This window comes from Oryzias latipes, chromosome 7, assembly GCF_053564925.1.
Source record: "Oryzias latipes strain Hd-rR chromosome 7, Olatipes_Hd-rR_3.1".
Taxonomy (NCBI): Eukaryota; Metazoa; Chordata; class Actinopteri; order Beloniformes; family Adrianichthyidae; genus Oryzias; species Oryzias latipes.
This window is the reverse complement of record NC_136243.1, coordinates 29,029,688-29,056,422: the sequence shown is the minus strand read 5'-3', so window position 1 is coordinate 29,056,422 and position 26,735 is coordinate 29,029,688. Positions and strand designations below refer to the sequence as shown.

Below are 26,735 nucleotides of genomic sequence, written 5' to 3'. Positions count from 1 at the left end.
TTATATTTCTCAGTATGAAGGGATTTTCTTGACTTCAAAAGGGAAAGCATGCATTGCATATTCTGGTTTACAAAGACAATTGATTGTGTTCATCTAAAAGTACCAATTACACTAGAACGAAAGGAAATTACATGAGAAAAGGGAGACAAAGTTGGATTGTGTCAATGAGCAGAGACAGGAGAATATGCCTTAGGACTAAGTCTATTTAAACCGATATGTCATCTAATTTTCAAGTTAGAATCAGAGTAATGCAATGATTTCCATGTGCATGGTTCTGAATTCACTGCAGGGCTTCAAATTGACTTTCATTTATCAAAAATACTACATTTTCTTTGGTGACTTGTATCTCACAGGTAAAAAACTGTAGCAAAGACCCGGCAGCTTTTGGTGAGATTTAAGACCCACTCCAATGAAAATCGTGTTTTTAACATGTTTGTGTGGCATTTTTCTCATAATGGAGGACATTTAAAATAATGTAAGATTAAAATAGAATTTTTGAGTATTTCTTTATTCGAATCGTTGTGAATCAGGAGCAGACAAAAAATGCAGTAGGAAAAAGCTTGTAGGTCTGACAAAGAACTTACAACATACAAAGAAATCCATGTGCGGCTTAATATTTTTCATCTGAGCTGGCATCTGGCTCAAAATCGGCATAGTCATAATTAAAAGACCACTGGGAACGCTTTAACAGTAGATCAAAAGTTGATGGGAGTGGGACTTAAAGATTTAGTTAAATTAGAAAAATCTTTATTTATTCTTAAGAATAGACATTTTAAAACAAATAGCGCACAAGCCAAAAAAGTCCCAACTTCACTTGTGCTTTTCAGGAATTCGGGGTGTGACCATCTTTCTCTGTTTTGGCTTTAGTGTCTAACATCACAATTTCTTTGTTATTTTTGACTGAGAAAACTGAAGTGCCCATAAAAAAGAAATCCAAAACTTGATAGATTAGGGTTTTGTTTATTGTTGGTTGCTTTAAATAAATGAAATCCTTTTTATTTGTTTTTTGTTCCTAACAAAACATTTCCAGCTCAACTAGAGTTGCAACACTGGAAAAGACTGAAGTACATGTGACCTGATTTCACACACACATCATTTTGGCCGAGCAGACAGTGGCTGTTGTAACCGGCAGCTGGAGAGCTGGATGTGGTGATCACAGAGTGTTTTCCTCCAGATGCTGGCAACATGCAGTGGCAGACTGCACTGAGGTGGGTTGGGGGGGTCTGTCATCTGTCTCTAGCTTCAAAACTGCAGCGCTGACTCAACCTTTAGCACTCGGCACTGAAGCCAGGAGCTGCCTAAAAACCATGGAGATGTTAAGGTTTTAAAAAGTCTTAGGGGGAAAAACAACTTTTGAACAAAATTACTTCATTTGTGTTTTCTCGGGTTCACATAATGGAGTGGTGGGCACGTTTAGGTTGGCTTTTAAAAGTGTATCAACAGTCCATGACTGGTACTGCAGCAGAACAAACACAGGCCCACTATCATAGCGGGACTGACCCGAAGCTGCAGTGGGAAACACATTAGAGCTCAGTTTGATCCTCAGCCAACTTTGAAAGAAACAAAAAAAAAAGCTCCTCGCTGAATCATAAAGATACAAATTTCAAACAATTTTACTAAAGTGGCTTGAATTTTTGTGCAACAAGTAACCAGCTGACGGGTAAATTCATAAATTGTAGTTTCAGATCTCCACAAACATATGACCATTGTTGGTCTTCCACCAACAGGACGAAAAAAACAAGGCACTTTTGTTCTCATCTGCCTTCCATTTTTGTGTATTTTGCTCCTGAATGGAGGTCGCTTTGCTGTTAAATAAAAAATGAGTCTTGAAAAAGAAAGTTTGTGGGCCGCTGCTATAGTGAAGTGATGCATATCATTTCATCTGTTAAGTCCTCCTCACATCTGACGGCCACGTACGGCTCCTCGTCGCTGTAGTCGCGCACACTGTGGTCCCTCAGCTGTGTGACGGAGTCTGAGCCAGCGTCCCCTGCTCCTTCACTGCTGCCGTTTGCCATACTTCCATTCAGCAGGTTACTGGCTGCACTCTCCATTTCATCGATGGTCATCTCACAGGCGTCTGCAATCTCATGTTTGGTCGCAGACACAAATCTGGGGTCCCTGGCATATTTACCTAAACCCTCGGAGATCAGCACCTGGAACAAATTTAACAAATTTGATTTAAAAGTCTGCCTCAAAAAACTAGCACTGCCTCTGAAGAATTAGGTTGAATAATCACGAAAATGTATTTTTTAATGAAATGATGGCAGCAAACACCATTATCTTCAGGTTTCACTTTGGATAAATAATTTATTTTATGATTAGCGACTTCTGGCAATTCAAATATAACTTTGGGGTGATCTGAACCATTTCCTTTGTGACAAAAAAAAAAAAACGTCTAGACATGCAATACAGTTTACTTACAGCTTCAACCAGACTGTTAGCACTGCCTCTGTTCTGCAGAACATTTGCACAGTTTTCTGCAGGAAGCTGCAGACGCGATGGAGAATGGCAGCAGCTGTGAGCGCCATCCTGGCGGTCTGTGTACCAGGAGCTCCTCTTTACTAATCCAGGGATGCTTCCCACACTCCCAGAGCTTCGCCAGTCCACCTGAGCCCACAAGATTGACAAATTGTAGACATTTGATTCAACAACATCATTTCAAAACACTTACACAAGCATTTTTGACTTTGTTATTATAATTTATGTAAAGGTTTCCTAGCATACTGTACATTTTATTTAATTTATTTCATGGCAACCACACAAGGCTTTTAGTTTGAAGAGGAACAAACAAGTAAAAGAAGGTTTTGGACTTTGAACATGGAAACCAACTAGAGAGACAAAATACATTTTCCAGCCATAAGACATATTGCTATTGTGGTTACTAACGTTCTTCCACAAAAGGCGATCATCACTTTGAAATCTAAGAACAAGCACCAGGGGGTTTAGACCTGTATGAGTGGCGTGTAGCAGGGAGAGCAGTCACGACTGCTGGGGGAGGCTGGAGGCGTTGCCCAGGAGCGAAGCGACCTTGTCGGAGAAGGCCGAGAAATTCTGCTGGCATCAATACCAGCTACTGCCATCACCTGAGGAAAGACAGAACAGCGATAACACCACTTCAGGCAATGAGAAATCCTAACAATTTTCAGCAGAAGTGTACCTGTTGCTGCATCAGGTGGAGCGGAAGAGCAGTGCATGATGGAGAGGAGGGAGCATCATCTATACTACTTCTTCTGCGAAGACACTCAAAACTAAATGTTGGTGTGTTGGAGGCTGAAAACAAAACAAATAAAATGACTACTTATAATGTACACTTAAACAATGTTTATAATGTAAACCTGGTATTTTCCACAAAGCTAAAATGTGAAAAAAACAAATATTAACTGAAAAATAATCAAGAATACATTGATGAATAAAATAGTTCATTAATTCAGACTGAAAGAAATGCTTACCTTGAGGAGAGGGTAAAAACCATCTTCTAGGTGATCGTCTTTCATGTTGGCAGATAAGCTGTTTGTCATCATCGTCATAGAAACCATCAGGCTGACACGCATCTCTGAAAACCTCATAATCTCCCTCTGCTTCATCACTATAGTCCATGCAGATCAGTCTTTGAAAAAAACAAAACAAAGAAAAGGACGAACAAATAAATTATAAGACTAAAAATGTTGTGAAAGGAAGGAAACGGTATTGATACGAGCTTCAGTTCTTCAGCATGAGTCATGACAACGAATAGTAAGAACCGTTTCATTTTGCTGTTAGAGTAAAGAAAACGGGTCTGGTCAGTCGTGAAGGTTTACCTGTCCTTTGAGAGCATGATGTCATCTTCATGAAACTCGTCACCGCTGAAGTAATCACCTGAACCTCGCTCATCGTCGCTGTTGGCACCCCCGGGTTCCTCTCTGCGAATGGTTGGGTGAAGCCCTCTGACACTTCCTTGTGACCTGTTACCACATTAAGAAAGAAAATCTAGCAAGACGTTGTCATCTAAATGTTACAACTAAACTTATTATCCATTAAAGAAAAAGTCAGAAGCCACTCATTAGCACCCGTTGGGTCACTATTGTGACAGAAAATCCTCATTATTATCATAATGATTATGTATTACATTATTCTATGCATTTTGAAGCAATATTTTAAGTTATTTTGTTGCTTTAACCACATACCTGACACATGCTTCATAGTAGCGTGTCCTACTTCAAGGAGGGTAGCAAAGGAAGAATAAGAGGGGAGGTTTTCATTTGAAACTGAACTCATGGAGCAGGTTGTGTCATGCAGTATAACAACACATGACACATGAAAATGACGAAAAGGATTTCAGGCAGTACCTGGTCTAGTGGAAACATGTGATCATTAACTAATACAATAAACCTTGTGGACACGACATTCTCACATTACTCAAACTTTTAGACAGATTTTATGACCTATGACAATAGAAATATGCTAATTTAATACCAACTTTATTCATCGTCATTCTCAGCATCCTTTTGGACATTTTTGGCAGCTGAGGTTTACAGCTGTGGCCAATTTGCCCCTTAAACTCAACAAGCTGTTGCAGGTTGTGACTATATATTAGATCTGGACGGAGTGACCCCCTCCCCATAACGTTCTAAACAGGAAGTACCCGCTGGATCCAAGAAGCCAAAAAAAAAACAATTCATATCATCAGATAAACAGCTAATAATTATAATATATGATATTTGTTAGGGGTGTCACGATTTCGATTTAAAATCGAAATCGATCGAAATTACGTCACAGTCTCGAACTTCGAATTAAAAAATGGAATCGTCGATGCTGCCACGCCCCCATGTTGCGTCCGGTTACTTGCCAAGCGGAAAAAACACTTGTGTTGAAGTGCTGCGAGTCAACCTCCTAACAGCCGCTCAAAAGATAGCATGGTAACTGCAGGAGACCCTTCGACAGAACTCGAATCCCCTCCTCTTTCACTGAAGTCGCTGGTGTGGAAATATTTTGGATTTCCAGTGAGTTACGTTGACAACGTTCGCGTCGTGGTCGTCGAAAAAAAAAAAAAAAAACAACTGTTTGCAAGCTGTGCTATGCGTGTACCATATTTTCTCACTGGCAGCATGATAACATGGCAGGGCGTCTCCGCAGGAACCATAAAAACATAGATTTATTTATCTGTTAAATCAGATCTTCTCAAATAGTGGGGCGCGCCCAGATGCAGATGCGGGGGGGGGGGGGGGGGGGGGGCGTAGTAGCAGCGGTTTTAGGCAAAGCTGGCAAAGGTGCGCAAATTTACTGGTGTCAAGCCAGCCCTCTCTCGTCGAACGGCTGTCAAGTGAGCCCTCTCTCGAAAACGGTGTGCCGCTTTTTTACATACATTGCGGTAAGTGCAAGAAAGCCTTCATTCGATTAAATGCAAAAAGTAGGAACTGTCATTATACTCATATGTATATATTTACACATAAGCCCCCCTCCCTGTATATAACTATATATTTATATGTGTATATTTTAGTATATGTTTCAGGTGAATTATCAATTAGAGACGAAATTAAAACCATATGTTGAAGAGGATTTACTGTAATGTTGACTTATGTTTAGGAAAAAAACTCCTAGTTTCCACAGACTCATTTTACTTCTCACTTATAGTATCCCACCTGGTGATGCCACAAAAAAGTTTCAGAGGGATCTGATGTGGAATTTCAAAATAAAACCCAATTGAAATCTGTTATGACCGCATTATCGGCACATGTTGACAGAGCTGTAAATTGAAAACTCCTAGTTTCCACAGACTCATTTCACTTCTAACTTATAGAGACCCACCTGGAGATGCCATAAAAAAGTTTCAGAGGGATCTGATGTGGAATTTCAAAGTAAAACCCATTAGAAGTCTGGTATAAATGCGTTATCGCCATATGTTGACAGAGCTGTAAAATAAAAACTCCTAGTTTCCACAGACTCATTTCACTTCTCACTTATAGTATCTCACCTGGTGATGTCACAAAATAAGTTTCAGCAGGATCTGATGTGGAATTTCAAAATAAAACCCAATTGAAATCTGTTATTACAGCATTATCGCCAACTAATGACAATGGTGTAAATTGAAAACTCCTAGTTTCCACAGACTCATTTCACTTCTCACTCATAGTATCCCACCTAGTGAGGCCACAAAATAAGTTTCAGAGGGATCTGATGTGGAAATTCAAAATAAAACCCATTAGAAGTCTGGTATAAATGCGTTATCGCCACATGTTGACAGAGCTGTAAAATGAAAACTCCTAGTTTCCACAGACTCATTTCACTTCTCACTTATAGTATCCCACCTGGTGAGTTTCCCAAAAAAGTTTCAGATAATTCTGATGTGTAATTTCAAAATAAAACCCATCTGAAATCTGTTATTACAGCATTATCGCTACATGTTGACAAAGCTGTAAATTGAAAACTCCTAGTTTCCACAGACTCATTTCACTTCTCACTTATAGTATCCCACCTGGTGAGGCCACAAAAAAAGTTTCAGCACGATCTGATGTGGAATTTCAAAATAAAACCCAATTGAAATCTGTTATTACAGCATTATCGGCACATGTTGACAGAGCTGTAAAATGAAAACTCATAGTTTCCACAGACTCATTTTACTTCTCACTTATAGTATCCCACCTGGTGATAACACAAAAAAAGTTTCAGCAGGATCTGATGTGGAATTTCAAAATAAAACCCAATTGAAATCTGTTATTACAGCATTATTGCCACATGTTGACAAAGCTGTAAATTGAAAACTCCTAGTTTCCACAGACTCATTTCACTTCTCACTTATAGTATCCCACCTGGTGAGGTCACAAAAAAAGTTTCATAGGGATCTGATGTGGAATTTTAAAATAAAACCCAATTGAAATCTGTTATGACCGCATTATCGGCACATGTTGAGAGAGCTGTAAATTGAAAATTCCTAGTTTCCACAGACTCATTTCACTTCTAACTTATGGACACCCACCTGGAGATGCCATAAAAAACGTTTCATAGGGATCTGATGTGGAATTTTAAAATAAAACCCATTAGAAGTCTGGTATAAATGCGTTATCGCCATATGTTGACAGAGCTGTAAAATAAAAACTCCTAGTTTCCACAGACTCATTTCACTTCTCACTTATAGTATCTCACCTGGTGAGGTCTCAAAAAAAGTTTCAGATAATTCTGATGTGTAATTTCAAAATAAAACCCAATTGAAATCTGTTATTACAGCATTATCGCCAACTAATGACAATGGTGTAAATTGAAAACTCCTAGTTTCCACAGACTCATTTCACTTCTCACTCATAGTATCCCACCTAGTGAGGCCACAAAATAAGTTTCAGCACGATCTGATGTGGAATTTCAAAATAAAACCCATTAGAAGTCTGGTATAAATGCGTTATCGCCATATGTTGACAGAGCTGTAAAATAAAAACTCCTAGTTTCCACAGACTCATTTCACTTCTCAATTAGGGTATCCCACCTGGTGAGGCCACAAAAAAAGTTTCTGATAGATCTGATGTGGAATTTCAAAATAAAATCCCAGTGAAATCTGTAATTATATCATTATAGCCACTTGTTGACAAAGCTGTAAATTGAAAACTCCTAGTTTCAACAGACTCATTTCACTTCTCACTTATAGAGACCCACCTTGTGAGGCCACAAAAAAGTTTCAGCACGATCTGATGTGGAATTTCAAAATAAAACCCAATTGAAATCAGGCATAAATATGTTATCGCCATATGTTGACAAAGCTGTAAAATGAAAACTGCTAGTTTCCACAGAGTTATTTCACTTCTCACTTATAGTATCCCACCTGGTGATATCACAAAATAAGTTTCACATAGATCTGATGTGGAATTACTAAAACCCAGCTTTTTACAACTTTGTCACCTTATGACAATGACACATGTATACCAGATTTTTAAGGGGTTTTATTTTGAAATTCCACATCAAATCCAATTAAAACTTATTTTGTGACATCACCAGGTGGGATACTATAAGTGAGAAGTTAAATGACTGTGGAAACTAGCAGTTTTCATTTTACACCATTGTCAACATATGGCAATAACGCATTTATAACTGATTAGAATTGGATTGTATTTTGAAATTCCATATCAGATCGCTCTGAAACTTATTTTGTGACATCACCAGGTGGGATACTATCAGTGAAAAGTAAAATGACTCTGTGGAAACTAGTAGTTTTCCTTTTACAGCTTTGACAACATATGGCGATAACGCATTTATTATAGATTTCAATTGGGTTTTATTTTGAAATTCCACATCAGATCCCTCTGAAACTTATTTTGTGGCGTCACTAGGTGGGATACTATGAGTGAGAAGTGAAATGAGTCTGTGGAAACTAGGAGTTTTCAATTTACACCATTGTCATTAGTTGGCGATAATGCTGTAATAACAGATTTCAATTGGGTTTTATTTTGAAATTACACATCAGAATTATCTGAAACTTTTTTTGTGAACTCACCAGGTGAGATACTATAAGTAAGAAGTGAAATGACTCTGTGGAAACTAGTAGTTTTCATTTCACAGCTCTGTCAACATATGGTGATAACGCGTGCATACCAGACTTCAATTGGGTTTTATTTTGAAATTCCACATCAGATCCATCTAAAACATATTTTGTGACATCACCAGGTGGGATACTATAAGTGAGAAGTGAAATGACTCTGTGGAAACTAGGAGTTTTCATTTCACAGCTCTGTCAACTTGTGGAAATAATGCTGTAATAACAGATTTCAATTGGGTTTTATTTTGAAATTCCACATCAGATCCCTCTGAAACTTTTTTTGTGACCTCACCAGGTGGGATACTATAAGTAAAAAGTGAAATGAGTCTGTGGAAACTAGGAGTTTTCATCTTACACCATTGTCAACATATGACAATAACGCTGTAATAACAGATTTCAATTGGGTTTTATTTTGGAATTCCACATCAGATCCATCTGAAACTTTTTTGTGGCATCACCAGGTGGGATACTATAAGTGAGAAGTGAAATGAGTCTGTGGAAACTAGGAGTTTTCATTTTACAGCTTTGTCAACATGTGGTGATAATTTTGTAATAACAGATTTCAATTGGGTTTTATTTTGAAATTCCACATCAGATCCTGCTGAAACTTTTTTTGTGGCATCACCAGGTGGGATACTATAAGTGAGAAGTGAAATGAGTCTGTGGAAACTAGGAGTTTTCATTTTACAGCTTTGTCAACATGTGGTGATAATGCTGTAATAACAGATTTCAATTGGGTTTTATTTTGAAATTACACATCAGATCCTGCTGAAACTTTTTTTGTGACATCACCAGGTGGATATCTATCATTGAGAAGTAAAATGAGTCTGTGGAAACTAGGAGTTTTCATTTTACAGCTCTGTCAACATGTGCCGATAATGCTGTAATAACAGATTTCAATTGGGTTTTATTTTGAAATTCCACATCAGATCCCTCTGTAACTTATTTTGTGGCCTCACTAGGTGGGCTACTATAAGTGAGAAGTGAAATGACTCTGTGGAAACTAGGAGTTTTCAATTAACACCATTGTCAACATGTGGCGATAATGCTGTAATAACAGATTTCAATTGGGTTTTATTTTGAAATTCCACATCAGATCTATCTGAAACTTTTTTTGTAAACTCACCAGGTGGGATACTATAAGTGAGAAGTGAAATGAGTCTGTGGAAACTAGGAGTTTTCAATTTACAGCTCTCTCAACATGTGCCGATAATGCGGTCATAACAGATTTCAATTGGGTTTTATTTTGAAATTCCACATCAGATCTATCTGAAACTTTTTTTGTGAACTCACCAGGTGGGATACTATAAGTGAGAAGTGAAATGAGTCTGTGGAAACTAGGAGTTTTCATTTTACAGCTCTGTCAACATGTGGCGATAATGCTGTAATAACAGATTTCAATTGGGTTTTATTTTGAAATTCCACATCAGATCGTGCTGAAACTTTTTTTGTGAGCTCACCAGGTGGGATACTATAAGTGAGAAGTGAAATGACTCTGTGGAAACTAGGAGTTTTCATTTTACAGCTCTGTCAACATGTGGCGATAATGCTGTAATAACAGATTTCAATTGGGTTTTATTTTGAAATTCCACATCAGATCCCTATGAAACTTTTTTTATGGCATCTCCAGGTGGGTCTCTATAAGTTAAAAGTGAAATGACTCTGTGGAAACTAGGAGTTTTCATTTTACAGCTCTGTCAACATGTGGCGATAATGCTGTAATTACAGATTTTAATTGGGTTTTATTTTGAAATTCCACATCAGATCCCTCTGAAAATTTTTTTGTGACATCACCAGGTGGGATACTATAAGTGAGAAGTGAAATGAGTCTGTGGAAACTAGGAGTTTTCAATTTACACCATTGTCAACATGTGACAATAACGATGTAATAACAGATTTCAATTGGGTTTTATTTTGAAATTCCACATCAGATCTATCTGAAACTTTTTTTGTTAACTCACCAGGTGGGATACTATAAGTGAGAAGTGAAATGAGTCTGGGGAAACTAGGAGTTTTCATTTTACAGCTCTGTCAACATATGTCGATAACGCATTTATACCAGACTTCTAATGGGTTTTATTTTGAAATTCCACATCAGATCCCTATGAAACTTTTTTATGGCATCTCCAGGTGGGTCTCTATAAGTTAGAAGTGAAATGACTCTGTGGAAACTAGGAGTTTTCATTTGACAGCTCTGTCAACATGTGGCGATAATGCTGTAATAACAGATTTCAATTGGGTTTTATTTTGAAATTCCACATCAGATCGTGCTGAAACTTATTTTGTGACCTCACCAGGTGGGATACTATAAGTGAGAAGTGAAATGAGTCTGTGGAAACTAGGAGTTTTCAATTTACACCATTGTCAACATGTGACGATAACGATGTAATAACAGATTTCAATTGGGTTTTATTTTGAAATTCAACATCAGATCTATCAGAAACTTTTTTTGTGAACTCACCAGGTGGGATACTATAAGTGAGAAGTGAAATGAGTCTGTGGAAACTAGGAGTTTTCATTTTACAGCTCTGTCAACATATGGCGATAACGCATTTATACCAGACTTCTAATGGGTTTTATTTTGAAATTCCACATCAGATCCCTATGAAACTTTCTTATGGCATCTCCAGGTGGGTCTCTATAAGTTAGAAGTGAAATGAGTCTGTGGAAACTAGGAGTTTTCAATTTACAGCTCTCTCCACATGTGCCGATAAAGCGGTCATAACAGATTTCAATTGGGTTTTATTTTGAAATTCCACATCAGATCCTGCTGAAACTTTTTTTGTGGCATCACCAGGGGGGATACTATAAGTGAGAAGTGAAATGAGTCTGTGGAAACTAGGAGTTTTCAATTTACAGATTTGTCAACATGTGGCAATAATGCTGTAATAACAGATTTCACTGGGATTTTATTTTGAAATTCCACATCACATCTATCTGAAACTTTTTTTGTGACATCACCAGGTGGTTATCTATCAGTGAGAAGTGAAATGAGTCTGTGGAAACTAGGAGTTTTCAATTTACACCATTGTCAACATGTGACGATAACGATGTAATAACAGATTTCAATTGGGTTTTATTTTGAAATTCCACATCAGATCCTGCTGAAACTTTTTTTGTGGCCTCACTAGGTGGGCTACTATAAGTGAGAAGTGAAATGAGCCTGTGGAAACTAGGAGTTTTCATTTTACAGCTCTGTCAACATGTGGCGATAATGCTGTAATAACAGATTTCAATTGGGTTTTATTTTGAAATTCCACATCAGATCCCTATGAAACTTTCTTATGGCATCTCCAGGTGGGTCTCTATAAGTTAGAAGTGAAATGAGTCTGTGGAAACTAGGAGTTTTCAATTTACAGCTCTCTCAACATGTGCCGATAATGCGGTCATAACAGATTTCAATTGGGTTTTATTTTGAAATTCCACATCAGATCCCTCTGAAAAATTTTTTGTGACATCACCAGGTGGGATACTATAAGTGAGAAGTGAAATGAGTCTGTGGAAACTAGGAGTTTTCAATTTACACCATTGTCAACATGTGACGATAACGATGTAATAACAGATTTCAATTGGGTTTTATTTTGAAATTCCACATCAGATCTATCTGAAACTTTTTTTGTGAACTCACCAGGTGGGATACTATAAGTGAGAAGTGAAATGAGTCTGTGGAAACTAGGAGTTTTCATTTTAAAGCTCTGTCAACATATGGCATTAATGCATTCATACATGATTTCAATTGGATTTTACTTTGAAATTCCACATTTGACATATAATCTATCTAAATCTAATAATATATCTGGATGGCAGTTTATTTTAAGTTTTCAATTGACTAAAGATATAAGTTATTGTTAGTTTTAAATTTGACCATGTAGTGTGGTACATTGCAAACAAAGGTCAGATATATTGCATTAAAGTCTAGTTTGAAAAATTACAATTTGTGCTTTAAAAAAGAATAAATGTAAAAATCGAGAATCGAATCGAACTGTGACCTTAGAATCGAAATGCAATCGAATCGAGGATTTGGAGAATCGTGACACCCCTAATATTTGTCAGAATTACCGTTCTTGTTCTAATACTTTTTGTTTAACATTTTCTTGCAAATCCTAATTTTTTTTCCTGACACGTTTTATGTAGTGCAAGGTTTTCAAGTTATGAACTGGCCAATCAGATGTCTTAATAACATGTGCTCTCATGTCAAATGTTCAAAATGTTTTTTTAGATTTTGCATAGCCCGCTTTGCAAAATCTTCCTATCTCTGATAGGTGAGAGCGGTTGCCATAGAAACATTAACTCAGACCTATTTGGACCAATAACTGCTTTCTGACGTCATCTGGCTCCATCCAACATGGCGTCGTCTGTATTGTGAAAAAATGGCGACTGAGTTGACTTCATGACTTCAGCTGGAAGTAAACCATTTCCTATGGGTGATGTCACACTCACTCTTTCCAGTTCTCATTTACAGACAATACTAAATTTGCATTATCAAAAAGCTTTACTTAACATTTTAATGAATTGTTATGCTAAACTGCTAAATTTGCTCAATTGATGTTTCGGTCATTGGCTGAACACACCAGAGTAAAAAGGTTATTGTCTATTACAGTGAAGAGAACTATTTCATCCGTTTTCTATGAATGGACCAACCTTGTGGAGTGAGACTTCCACAGTTTGTTGTGCAGCGCTTTGCTGTACGTGGTGGGTGATCTGTTTCGGGTGGAGGACGGGCAACTTCTCTGTAATAAACACTTCTGCTGACCCCCAGGTGTTGTAGAGAGGAGCGAGGGCACATTGGCATTATTGAGGTTGGCGTTGGAGGGTATTGGGGACCGATGGACTGTGAAGTTACAGCGAGGGGAACCGTCAGGCAGAGGAGTTTGATGATGGTTATACTCTTCATCTCCTTCTCTGCCACTGCTGCTGGTTCTGTTGTTCTGGGTGGGTGCGATTGAAGCACTGCAGGAAAAGGGCAGGATCTGCAGCGGCCGCTGTGTGACAGTGGTGGGGGGGTGAGAGCCCTGCTGGTCCCCACTCACACAGTCAACATGGTTTCCAAAAAGACCGCCATTACGCTGTAGAAATAGAAGCCAGAAGAAAAAGAAATTCAAGAAAATAAAATGGATAATTGTCATTTTCATTGAGGGATATTTTAACAAGATAACTTATCCTTTAAGGGGCCTATATCGTGGTTTCCTTCAGCCTTTCAGAGTAAACTATATTTATGATAATATATTACCTTTGGCACGCTAAAGAACACTTTTTTTAAAAATATATTAGTTATTTTCGCAGCTCATTTCCCTACCTGGAAGTAAGACAACTCGATCTCTGAGGCACCACCATTAGCTCCATGTGGGTGCCACGCATTTCTTGACATCAACCTAGACTCGGCCTTAGCAGCGTGTCTGCATTTCACCCGCGAAAACAAAGATGGGTGTGCCTTTTTGTTGCTTTTGCCAATAACCACTAGTTTCGCTGAGAAAGTGGGTGTGTGTTAGCCTGGAGTCAGTGCTGGCAGCGCAGACTCTTCCTGGAAGGGGCTGTTCCTCACTTATCTACATCATAATGTCAGAAGCTGCTCGTTTTAGTAGATTGGGAGGGGCTGGTGCTCAGAGAACAGGGTTATAGAGGAATACTCATAAATCAATAAATGGGGGGAAAAACGCTTTGGGATTGTTTTTGTGAGGCATAAACATTGTCATACATTTAAAAGATCAGAAAAATTGTTTTTGCACGATATACACTAGGCTTTTAAATTGCAAGAACTATAATGAAATGCGTGTTAGGATGATTAGTACTAGGCTTTTACCCTGTAGATTTCCTCTTCTTCCTCAGCAGTCACATCTACTAGCCCCTCCTCCTGTAGGTCACATGATATGGCTCGACGAATTTCTGGTCCAATGTCGTGAAGCGTGCGCAAGCCGGCCTGCAAAAACCGCATTCTTAATATCAAACGTTTGTGTTGTAAGAAGCATTTGCATGCATGCGCGAATACGTGTAGTGCAGCAATGGTGGGCGTCAAAAAGCAAAAGCAAACTTTGTTTTGGGGAAAAAGACTGTTTGGAAATGCGTTCTGTCAAATTATAAGTCTTTTGAAATGTCAGCAGCATTTAATGGTGATTGTGGAGTCGAGTTTGGCTTCTGGGTCATTTGTTGACTAAAAGACTTTAACATGAATGTCAGTCAATGATAAAAGTGGCTTTACAGCATTGTTTCAATCTAAATAAGTAGCTCGGGTGTTTGCATTTCTAGGAATGGAAGAGAAATATTTTGGTAAATAGGTAATAATTTTACAAAAATATGTTAGAAATTATGAACAAGTGATAAAAAAACAAAAGGTAGATATTAGAGCTCATTTGTCAAGATAAGTGATACAGAAAGGACCATGTCAAAATGCTGACAACTGGAAATTTAACATTTAAAAAAGTTACTTTATTGTGGCATTCATTTCAATACTAAACACATTACCACTGTATCGTGGGGAAAAAGTTAGACTTCCTCAGTACTGCCAGGAGTGGAGATTTTAGAACTCTTCCTCTAAAGATCTCTCTGTTCACATTGGTTTTCAGTAAGATTATAGAAATATCAGGTTTAAAAACCACTGTGATGAAGTCACAGACACACCCAAATACGAGGATTTTACCCTGGAACAGGCCTGAGGGACAGACGTGTTCATGAGGATTTGCAGGTCAAGCCTTTGGGTTTTGGCCAGGAAAAGCTTAAATAAGCCACATGTGACCAACCCCACGTGGAGCCCACGTATAAGTAGGACACAGACATGCTTTTGGTGTTTTTATCTGAATTTGGGAAGTGCTGCTGACAGAATGCAAGTCTCTATCAAGACATTTTTAAATGTCAGTGATGTTTATTTTTGTAATAACACATACAATAATTCATTTTCATCAATGTGTTTATCTGAGACGGGCTCAAATATTGCTTCACTTACCTGCAGAGCCAAAGTGGTATTCAGCCTCTCCCATGATCGTCTTCCCACGAGCCCTTGCTCTTTGCGCCTCTTGAACTTTCTAAAGTAGTCCTGTATCAGGAAGGTGGCATAGAACTTCCCCACTGTTACCTCGTCATCTGAGTGAACAGACCACACACACCAGAGCCTCCAGCATCAGGACCACAACACTGACATACTAACACCTGAACACCAGCACTGACTTTCCCAATAGCCCTTGAACTCTTACCATTATGCTAAGCAGCAGTGCTACAAAAGACAAAACATGACACCACGTCTAGAAATAACCAATCAAGATAAAGCCTATAATATTCACAAATTACCAGAAACTCTCACTGAGCTTTAAACATATAATATATTCTAAAAAAAACCTACATAAAATCGTCTAGAAAACAATTATCTTTTGAATATTTGTTGTGTTCAAGCAAAGTTGGCATGCACAGTTACTCTGGTATAGTCTACTGGCACATTCACTCGCACATAAGCAGACACATATAAGGGCAATTTTTGACCTGAGACCAGAATGCAATGTAGGGACAGACAAGCAGACGAGGAAGAAACTTCCACAAAACACATCCCAAAACAGCTAAATCTGAAGCGAGAAGTGCATGCAAGAAACGAGCAAAGGACATGGAAATTAAAGTCAGATCTATGACCTATAGCTGAGAGAAAACCTGTGACTACACACATGTCTGCCATGCAGGAAGGCTACTCAAGCAGGGGTCTGATTCTCTCAGATAAGCTGTAGTTGAAGCCGACTGGGGACCGATATGGGTGAACAGAGGTCAGCTGAGTCAGGATATGTAGGAAACTTTTCATTTTTCCGCCATCCTTCTTAAATTGACCAAGTAATTTAAGAGAAGCTGACAAACACATTTGGTGCTTTAAGATGAAACCCAAAAATGGTTGGGGATGGTAATGATGGTGGACGATTCATTTTAAAGCACCTGAAAGGTTCCTCTACGTAATCTGACCCAGTCAGACCTTCCATTACCAAAGGCTCTATTCCCAAGAGAGAAACAGCTAATGTAAAGGTGGAGATGTCAGATTTTTCAAAGCCTCCGCCTTCTGCCCCCAAATTTACTGTGAATTAGGAAGTACCAACGGCTGCAGCTACACTGAAAACCCCTAGAGAGAGGTTGCAAAAGGGATAATTTTACTGTTGATCCCCTTGCTTTATTCCCGAAAACAGTGGATACAATGAACAAAACATTTATAATGTTATATTCATGTTACTAATTCTGTTACTAATTTTTTATGGTGTGTTATGTATGAGTAATATTTTTTTTGGTATTTATTCTTATCCTTTTTAATTAATTTATTTATTTTTTATTAACCATACCTCAACTTGTGTATTCTTGACACTGTGTATTTTTAATGCAGTAGGTCTGTGTACTCCTTTTTACTGATTGGACCATGAGTCTGGAATAAATTATATCTATCTATCTATCTATCTATCTATCTATAAATGTATAACAATGAACAATCGTATTGGCAGGTATGTGAACTTATGGTGGGACCCAAAAAAGCTTCAAACTTTACTTTGTTCGGTCCAGTTACGGTTGAGTTGGACAGAACAAACTAAGAAAACGGCAGATTCCAAATAATTACAAATCAGAAAACTGAGAACATTTCTTACAAATTAAAGTTTGATTCTGAATCAGTGTATTTGAATAACTGTTATAGCACTTACACAATATTTGCATTTTTAAGAAAATGTTTGTGTATTTTCTGTAAAGGTATAATACCTACGCTAACTCATGAAGACTGTGTTTTGATTCTCTCTTGAAATACAGCTTGTTCAAGTTTTCACAAAGAGGTAGCAGCAATTTCATGCCACCAGACTAAAACAGAACTACTCCAAAGAGCTCAGGACGGCAGAAAGAGAAAGGAAGAGAGCTACTGGCTGAAAGCAGAGGAAGCTGTGCAAGAAAAAAGCTGGACAGACACTACGTTAAAAAAATAAATCGAGAAAAGGGGGGTTGGCCAGCTAATAAACACTAAGCCATGCAGTCAAGCCGACCTTAAGCAACTGATAAAAGTATAGTGCAAAAGCTGCGCAGTCAGCACAAAGTGACATTCTTGTTAACATAATATTCTGCAACAAGCTTTGTGAGGATTTTTTTTTGGTTAAATGGAAGTTTTTATAACTTTTGACTGAAGAAGTGTTTTCAAAATATAAGTGTGCAGAAGAGAGAAAAAATATGCATCTGTACAGGTTGAAGATCTGATAGAGACAAAATGACAGCAAACGATTTTAAAGAATTGTGAATTAGTGGAAAAATATTGGCAGCTGTGATGTTTTAAAGTCCCACTCCAATCACCTTTTGACCTAAATGGAAATTGTTCCCGGTGGTCCTTTTATTATGATTGTCGTTTTTAGCCTAAATCAAAAAACCTGTTGTTTTCTAGGACATAGTTTGTGTAGAGTGTCAGCAGATGATCAGAAATTCACTTCTGAGTTGTGAGGGAGTCTGTTGGCACAGAATAAGCCCGCCCTGACGTCCCATCTTCCCTTTGTTTACGCAATCTAGAGCTATCTTACAGCCTCTTACAACCCCAACCTAACAATACCGGCGCAACAAAAATAGCAAGCAATATCGGAACTGTCCAGCCGCACGGTTTTGAGATACCAGCTCAAACGAGGATCTATTTGTCTGCAAGTGGATGCACTGGAACAGAGCGGGGCAGGGAGCTTGTAGCCTGCTGATTGCAGCGGCTGCTTCATACCTACAGGCTTTTTCAAACGGCATTTTTTTCTTCTGCTCCTGATTCACCACAATTTGGATAAAGAAACACCCCGATAGACAATTTTATGCTTCATTTTGTTCTTCATTTTGAACATGTTAAAAACACTAAAAGCACTATTTTCATTGGAATGGGTCTTTAAAGGTTATAATGAGAAATCAGGAAGACCGCTCATTCTCTGATGAAAATCTTTCTACGTCCATCTAAAAGTAGTTTCTTACTTTTAATTTTTTTTTTATTCCCTTTTAAATAAATAAACCAGAAGTTCTATTTTGTTCGCTTCCCCTGAAATCACACAGGCTTACATATCGCAGAACTACTCCCATCCTGACATCACACATTTGTACCTCATCACAGGTTTGCAGATCACTTAAGAAATACTTATCAAACCTACATCTTCCTACAGATACCTGTTCAAGAAAGTGCAACGAAGAAGAAAAATATTCTAAATTAGCAAAGATTTTGATTTAAAAACCCTGGCCAATATTTATTACTGCTGTTGCTGAATGAACAGCAGTATTCATGAAGTTCAGGTTTCACGTTTCATGCAGGATAATGGAACATAATACAGGTGTCTTTCAATGGCAGCTGTGTAAACATGAAATACTTCTTGTGTAATACAGGACAAAAGTTTCTGGGAAACCAGACACGCCAAAAGTCTGGCAGAAAAGTCAAGGCTATGAAGATTAGAAGGCAGCTCAGATCTAAACAAGACGATTCAAAAGAATTCCTAAAGCACTGACGTTTCTTCCTAACAAAACAACTCCGGATAAACCCTTCTTTGTCCGTTCAATCTTGATAAAATACTATTTTATCTTGGCTGAGTGTTGACCTTTTTTCAAATAACTGAACACCAGGAAGAGGCAAAGTTTTAGTGACACATTTACAGATTTGTAAGAAGTAACATTATATAACCTTCATGATTTGTTGGCATGGTGAGGACATTTGAGTTTGTTGACTGCAGATTCAGTGAATCATAAAATCCACTTGAATAAAACTGTCCAACTAACTAACTTACTACTAACCGAAATGTTTATCTGATAAATGAAGCACAGCAGTCTATTCAAAACAAGTGTTTTTTCCCCAAAGATTTAAACAAACTTGTTCAAGATCTACATTTATTCCTAATTATTGCTTTGTTTTTTTTTATAATTTGTGACTGAATTTGTTCTTAGAAAAAACATCCACTTCTAAAAAAAGTTTGCTAACAGAGAAAAATGTTGGTAAATATATTTACTTACACTTGTTTTGTTCTGTTGGAATCTTTTATCTGCTTATTTTAAATGATAATTACCTATAATTAAAATATATTTACTTAAAGCTAAGACTTAAGTCATTTTATTTTAATCAAATGTCACCCTTTAAGTTAATGTTTCTTCCATTAAGTCACATAAGCCAGTTTGATTTTTAAATAGACAAAAAGACTAGGTTTGATGCTCAGTCAGACACGTCTTCAAGATAAAAAAGTTAATTTGTGAGCACCAGATAAGTGGATCATCAGTGGGAACGAGTCAGAGCTGAGTGAAACCAGGAGATAAAAGCCTTCCTTGGCTGATGTTTTTTGTGTGCTTGCATGTGTAATGACAACTGACCACCAGCGGGAGGCACCACTTGATCCAGGAGTTTCATACTCGTCCTCTTCCAGATCTTCTTAATGACAACCCGCAGCTCCTCGTTTGCTTGATCCAAGTTACCTTAGATACAGCAGAAAAACACCGTCAACACTTCGGTTAGAGGCAACAAAGACACACACAGCAACAAAAAAGCACAAATGTTACAGGAAATAAAGAGCATTCATGTTCAATTTTTCCGTCAGGAGTACACTATCTGGTTTACAACTAGATGGGGATTATATGATATTAGAGAGAATGAGGGAAGAGGAATGATGTGACAATGTGAGAAAAACAGCCTAAAACCTGCCAGCTTGCTAAAAACTAAAGATTGCCAAACACGCCTTATTTCATAAAAGAGAAGTCTGAAGAGTGTCTGAACACTTTGGTTAAATACTATTCAAAAACTGCTGCGAGCTGCACACTCACCCTCAGTCTTGATCTTGAGAGCGGTGCGGACCAAAGCGAACAAGGTGGCATTAAACATGACCGTCCCGTCACTGTTGAGGGGCATGTTCATAGCAACCAGCCGCTGCAAGACAAATGAAACTTTAGAGCAACCTGGAGGCATAAAATGATCATTTACAAGACGGGGATTTACAGTCTGTGGAGCGCATCTGTGTGGAAACCCACCTTACAGGCCACTCTGTGAGGGCAGAGCTTCCCAAAGCCCAGAGGAGGCTGAATTCTCCGCAGCAGAGTTACCACATCAAGATGCTTTATCCTGCCCCTAGCATCAAGATACATTCATATAAAAAAACACATTATTATCCCATGAGCAGTTCATATTAGAACAAACACACAAATATTCAATAGAAGGTAAATGTTTGCATAATTAATAATGTTTCCTTCCTTTAGAAGGTCGTTAACACAATTATGTCTTTATAATCCCATTTGTAAAACATATATTTACGTTAATGTACAGAAAAGCACAAAAACAATCAAAGAATGACATGAAAAATCGGCTTCATGTACGCACTTGGCTTCCGGATCATATTCCGACCAGATTCTTTTGAACTCATCCAGGTGGTGTGGCCCCAGAATGGACCAATCACGAGTCAGATAATCAAAGTTGTCCATGATGACGGCTACAAAAAGGTTGATAATCTGAAACAAGAACATGTCAACGTTTTATTGTTGGGTTTAAAGGTGTTTCAAGTTGAATTCTGTGATTAAACACTGATGTCCCTAAACGCAGAGATCTGTCTAAGAAGTACCAAGAAAGCACAAAGCATGTAGAAGCTGATGAAATAGATGATTGCAAAGCCGCTGCCACAGGTTCTCTCCTCTCCGGGATTATAGTCCGACTCTGAGTCGCACAGCTTGCCTGGCAGACAAGCCAGCATGATCTCCTGCCATGCCTCTCCAGTTGCACACCTGAAAACGAACGGAAACCATCCTTAATCCTCTAAAGAAAACCTTTTTTTTTTTTTTCCATTTACAGTATGTGATGACTTTTATAATATCCTGATGCAAACAGCTCAAGTTAAAAAAACACTCAAACCTGAAGAGCATCAGGACAGCCTGAGGAAAAGTTTGAAAATTGTTGTTGCGGTTAATTTGGGTCCCGTCCACCATTGCAATTTTTCCAAACACCTAAAAGCACCAAAAAAAAAAAAAACCACATCTAAAGCATTAACAGCATTCACAATTCAGAATTGATGTTTAGCTGATTTTGAAAACTTTATTTTAAAAGCAAAGTTGAAAACTCTACCAAACATTATTCATTGAGGTTTTTCTTTTTTTTTCAGAAGATGTCTGTTTGCACACACAACTTCAAGACAGACACACATATCAGCTTATGTGGTAAATCTATGGAACTCACTGGACACTACATTGAACGAAACTACAAACAGTCACATTAGAAAAATGTTTACAGATAGAATATTAGATCAATTCAAGCAAAGAAATGAACTAGGACATACACACAAAGCTGGAGACCAGGAGGGGTTAGGGAGGGGACAGAAATATAGAAATACACAGTTTTGAAAGATTTGTTGTTTCTATTATTAATGTCACCTTTGTGCTCATGTAAATGGCACAGATTACATAAGAAAACATGTCTTCATTCTGTTCCAATTGTTTAAGCCCAAAGAAGGGTTGAGCGATCACTAAAACACAGGATTTAGTGATCGGTTCTGAAGACAAGAGATATTGTTTTATTTGAACTAGAAATCAAACTCTGGGTGTGTTAGAAATCTGGGCATTTTTTTGTCTCCAACATGAATTTTATTCCAAAAATTAAAAATATTCAATACAAAGCCAGGTTTGCATCATTTTAGTGATTTGTTGTATGCTTTTCATGGGGTTTGTATGTGTATGTGCATGTGTGTGTGTGTGTGTTGTTTGTACAGGTTATATTCATATTTTTGTGCAATGTCTTGTTTTTTGTTTTATAATTCAATTGTTTTTTTATGTGAAGCACTTTGAAATAGTGTTATACAAATAAAGTTTTGTTTTGATTTGATTTGATTTGATTTGATAATGTTGCACATTTCCTTGTAAAACAACATGAATAATAAACAATATTAAAAAAAAAAGGAATTCACCAACCTAAAGCATTAGATTGGATAAACCAAGTGTTGTAAAAATGAAATAATCTCACTTAGAATTGTCATTAGCTTTCATTTTAACAGCTTCCATTCTTGCATTACCTGCATTCCAATCACAGCATAGATGAAGAACAGCATGGCAATCAAAAGGGCGACATATGGAAGCGCCTGGAGGGAACAAAATAGAACCTCTTTATTTAAAATGCAAACTGACAACAGGAAAAAGATTCATTCTGATCATTTGTGTTCATATAAAGGATTATTTTAGTTATGTTTGACATAAACAAACCCAAAGTAATAAATCATCTCTGTGCATGAACGACTTTTTAAAATATTATTGAATTTAAAGAAGTCTCCATTTGAGGAGGCTGTTGGACAGCCAAGCTACCCTTTTAACATTTGAACTGTAAAAACAAGGCCACGCTATTAAGGTTTCTAAAGTCTTTGAAGTTCTATGCAGAGTTTTGTGCATTCTCAACGTGAAATTGTGTCTTCCCCAGCAGTCTTACAGACTTAAAAAAAAACATTTGTCAGGTACATTTCTGACTTCTTCACCTGGAAGGATTTGATGAAAGTCCACAGCAAAGTCCGGATTCCCTCCCCTCTGCTTAGCAGTTTGACCAGCCGCATCACCCTGAACAGGCGGAAGAAGGTGATGGAGATGCGAGCGCTGTCCTCTGTGTTCTAGGGTGGAGGAAGTGAAGAGATGTAGTGCTTCCAGTAAAATAAAAAACTGTCAGCCACTGAAGTAGTAAAATGAATCCTAATCCAACAGAAAATTATTTCATCTTTAAACAATAGTAATGAGTGCAGTTCATGCAGAGTAACTGCGCTAAACCCAGACTCAACATACATTGAACTGATGGTGAAGACAGGCTGAACTGAGCAAAAGACAGGGATTCATTTCTCATGCTTGATACAAGCACGGAGATGGAGTGTTATTGGTCTGAAAATGTCACAAACACTACAAACGGGAGAATTCAATGCTCAGAAAAACTTCAGCCAAGCTTATCTTAAATGAAGAACGAAAAGAAGAAAAAAATCTGACAATTTTCCTGCGTCCTGTGTCATGCCATGCACTCAGACGGGACAAAAACACGTCAGCCTTTTAAAACTTGGGTTAAACTGCAGCAAACCTGGATTCAAAACAAAACTCTGGCAAACATTGAGCTCAAAGACAAACTCACTTTTCCAGAATAAGTGAGACCAGATGTTCTGGTTGACAAAAAATCTCAATGTTTTCAACTCAGCGACACAAGAATACGATGCAGATGCTTTGATTTTTGAATGATAACAAAACGGGTGAGGGGTCTTGAATAAAGAGATGGGGGTTTGGTCTTACCCCTGGCTCCACTATCACCTTCACAACAGGAATGGCTGTTGACTTAAAACCAAAAGCTTGAAGTTAATCCAAGTTATGTAAGCCGGCATTACATCGCTAAACCACTGAGAGGTCAATGCTGGGTCAAGTATTGACTTCAGCTCAAAATTTTCAGCATCTAACGGCAAAGAAAGAAATAGAGATGCATCGAAATCGATGCATCGTAAAAAAAAAAAAAAGAAAAGAAAAAAAGAGTCAGAGCTCCTATTAAAGCTCCTCCTGCAAATGTTTTCTTGGAACTTGTCAGCAGAAAAAACCAAAACGTCATAAAATGTAATGTGGCTACAGAAAATGTTTTCCTTTATGCAGCGCAGAAACAAATCCACTCATTTTAGACCAATGCATCAAATAATGCAGAGCCAAAAATTAGAGTACATCCCCTAATAAAATGCTTACTTATTGCCTGACTCATAAATAGAAGTGATTAATTCCAGTCTTTGATAGGTTTAGCTTTTACTCCAAAGGTGAATCTCAGTTCCAGCCCGCAGCTCCGCCCCTTGAATTAAACAACATTTAATTTACAACCAAAGTTAGGGACTTATCATATACTATCATGTATATGGCATCTTTTTTTTCTAAAAAACATTCAAAAAAACGTAAAACTAAAAAACAGTCAAATGAAATGGATTTAACCCTTAGCGGTCGGCAACCTGAGGTTTCATTCTCCCTCCAATGTGGCTATTTGGCTTTAAAGAAAAATGATAACAGTATGAATAAATAATGAGCTTGTAGCTTTTTGTTTTGTCATTTATACTTAGACTGTTAACATTTAGATAAACTGAGCATGATGATTAAAATGCAAACTGGGGAAACTAAGTCGTAATGGTAAATGGCGTTTACTCTTATGGCGCATTTCTACTTTCCTCTAAGGCCCAAAGCGCTTTAGAGTCACAGTGCCATATACACACACACATTCACACACTGATGGCGGCTCCGTAGCCGAACAGTAGCGCCAACCTATGACCACATGAGGCAAGGTGGGGTTCAATGTCACGCCCAAGGTCGTCTTTCTGGAGTTGTAGTCATGAGTTTTGGAGTTTTCCCCTTTTGTGTTTTGTTAAAAATGTTCTTGCATTAAAGTGTTTCAACAGTTATTCATCAGAAGCTTTTGCATGGAGCTTTAAAGTAGTTTTGTTTTTTACTGTGTATAGGTAATTGGTTTGTTCGTTAATTTTCTTCATTTAAGTTTACTTGGGTGATCTTATAATAGTGAAATAAACTTCTTTTAAACCACTCCTGACATGACACTACATTAAGAAAGCCTATGTGGTTACTCATTCCTCCAAAATGCACACATCAGTTGACTAAGTAAAATCATAATTAAATCTTTTTTCAGAACTGTTTATTATTAGATCTTCTCCTGCACAGCAGTACCTAGGTTCTGTTCAGAAAAAGGTTCTTCAATTACAGAACTGCTTTATAAATATAACTGCAAATACATCTGCTGCATCAGAAGGATGTTTATTGACACAGAATTGTTTAATTAGAAAGGAAGTTGCATGTGGTACTGCTATTTAAAAGCTACATGTTACAAATAAAGAGCTTAATGGCCAAAAAAACATAAATAAAGTGAATTTTTATGAACAGTATAGTGAGATTTTGTGACACTAGCTTAATGTTGTCAGTAGGAAACTGGACCAAATGGTACTTTAAGCATTAAAGGTGGCAGACCCCTGGTTCAGCTGTTGCAATAATAACATAATTCAAAGTATTCTCTTTATACATCGGGTAAATAATGATCTCTGTCAACTCAGAGGAATATGGAACTGTAATATTCACAATGATTCCATATCAGACTTTCACATCTTGTCCACACATGACAAATAAAGCTATAATTGACATTTAGAAATTCTTGGTGGAAAATGTGAATTTGAAATATTCGGATCCAGATCTCAGCTCATCATTCCTCCCTGTGATTATTTTCCGGATAAAATGAATAAACTTCAAACTGGTTTCTTTAAAGTGAATAAATATAAAAAGAGCCAAATGAGCCAGTCTTTTAAATGGCTCTTTAAAATGAACTGATCCAAAAGATTTGGCTCCTCTAAAGAGCCATAAATCCCATCTCTAATGTGGACATATGCATACTTATATGTATTTTCCAATGATTAATTATCCTAAGTTGGATATTTTTCCTGTATTTATGTATATTTCTGTTGTTTGTCTTGTTTCGTTTTATTTTTGATTTTGATTTCTTGAAATAAACTATTTCCAAATCCAAAAATCCATATGCAATGGCTTAATGAGCACAAACATGTGTATTTTTTTAAACGTTGAAGTGGGGTGTTGCGGTTCTCACCATCAGTAAGAAACTGAATCAAATGGCTCTTTTACTGTAAAAGGTTTCAGACCCCTGGTATGGACTGAAGTGTTTGGCTTCCTAAGGTGTTTTCATGTGCATGTATAATATTGTGTTACGACAAATACATCACATCATGCATATTGTCACAACTAAAAATGCCAGATGTTACATGAAGACTGATTCACTTCAGAGCTGAAAACAAAAGACAATTCCAAATGCCAAATTATTTCCTGAATACCATCTTTATGTTTTCACATCCTAAGGTCTTTAATTTAGAGGCACAGAGAGAAATGGGGAAAAAGTTGAGGGAGGGAATTGAGATCCAGCCTTTTGTTTGAATAAAAAAAAATTACAGTACACACCATTTCACTCAAAATATTTTGGACAAACCCAACATATTGATGTGGAAAAGCCTGCAAGAGCATGAAAAAGTGTTAAGGTGAGCGTTCCAGGACACAGAGAGGCCTTGCAGCAGCAGCAGCACATAAGATTGAGAGATGAAGAGTTTACAAGTGTGATTGATCAACACATGCAGAACAGTGGAATATTATCAGCCTATGAAAATCTTTAAAACATGTTTCTTTAAAAAAAAAAGTACTTTTATCCTCATATATTGTTTTTACTGTGTTTTTAGTTTAGTCTATTCAAGTCTGAAGAACCAATTGGTTTTTTAAAATTGTAAGCTTTACA

The 26,735-nt window shown here is 37.5% G+C and overlaps 1 protein-coding gene across 37 annotated transcripts in view; it reads right to left on the bottom strand.

The window, feature by feature from the left end:
• Positions 1 to 487: 487 nt before the first annotated feature.
• cacna1db (calcium channel, voltage-dependent, L type, alpha 1D subunit, b) overlaps positions 488 to 26,735 on the bottom strand; it is an 84,382-nt gene continuing 58,134 nt past the window's right edge. For 18 of the 37 annotated variants that reach the window (XM_023956439.2, XM_023956449.2, XM_023956448.2 and 15 more), the window contains 19 exons: positions 23,705 to 23,746; positions 22,918 to 23,046; positions 22,465 to 22,530; positions 21,315 to 21,406; positions 21,028 to 21,187; positions 20,790 to 20,917; positions 20,444 to 20,540; positions 20,240 to 20,342; positions 19,793 to 19,894; positions 15,435 to 15,571; positions 14,298 to 14,414; positions 13,139 to 13,563; positions 4,164 to 4,193; positions 3,798 to 3,941; positions 3,450 to 3,607; positions 3,158 to 3,270; positions 2,949 to 3,083; positions 2,422 to 2,607; positions 488 to 2,153 (listed from right to left, as the gene is read on the bottom strand). In XM_023956439.2, coding sequence (XP_023812207.1) covers positions 1,854 to 2,153; positions 2,422 to 2,607; positions 2,949 to 3,083; positions 3,158 to 3,270; positions 3,450 to 3,607; positions 3,798 to 3,941; positions 4,164 to 4,193; positions 13,139 to 13,563; positions 14,298 to 14,414; positions 15,435 to 15,571; positions 19,793 to 19,894; positions 20,240 to 20,342; positions 20,444 to 20,540; positions 20,790 to 20,917; positions 21,028 to 21,187; positions 21,315 to 21,406; positions 22,465 to 22,530; positions 22,918 to 23,046; positions 23,705 to 23,746 — 2,664 coding nt within the window. In that variant the 3' untranslated portion in view covers positions 488 to 1,853. The remainder of the gene's footprint in view (positions 2,154 to 2,421; positions 2,608 to 2,948; positions 3,084 to 3,157; positions 3,271 to 3,449; positions 3,608 to 3,797; positions 3,942 to 4,163; positions 4,194 to 13,138; positions 13,564 to 14,297; positions 14,415 to 15,434; positions 15,572 to 19,792; positions 19,895 to 20,239; positions 20,343 to 20,443; positions 20,541 to 20,789; positions 20,918 to 21,027; positions 21,188 to 21,314; positions 21,407 to 22,464; positions 22,531 to 22,917; positions 23,047 to 23,704; positions 23,747 to 26,735) is intronic. The other 19 variants (XM_023956444.2, XM_023956453.2, XM_023956452.2 and 16 more) reach the window with 4 other exon arrangements.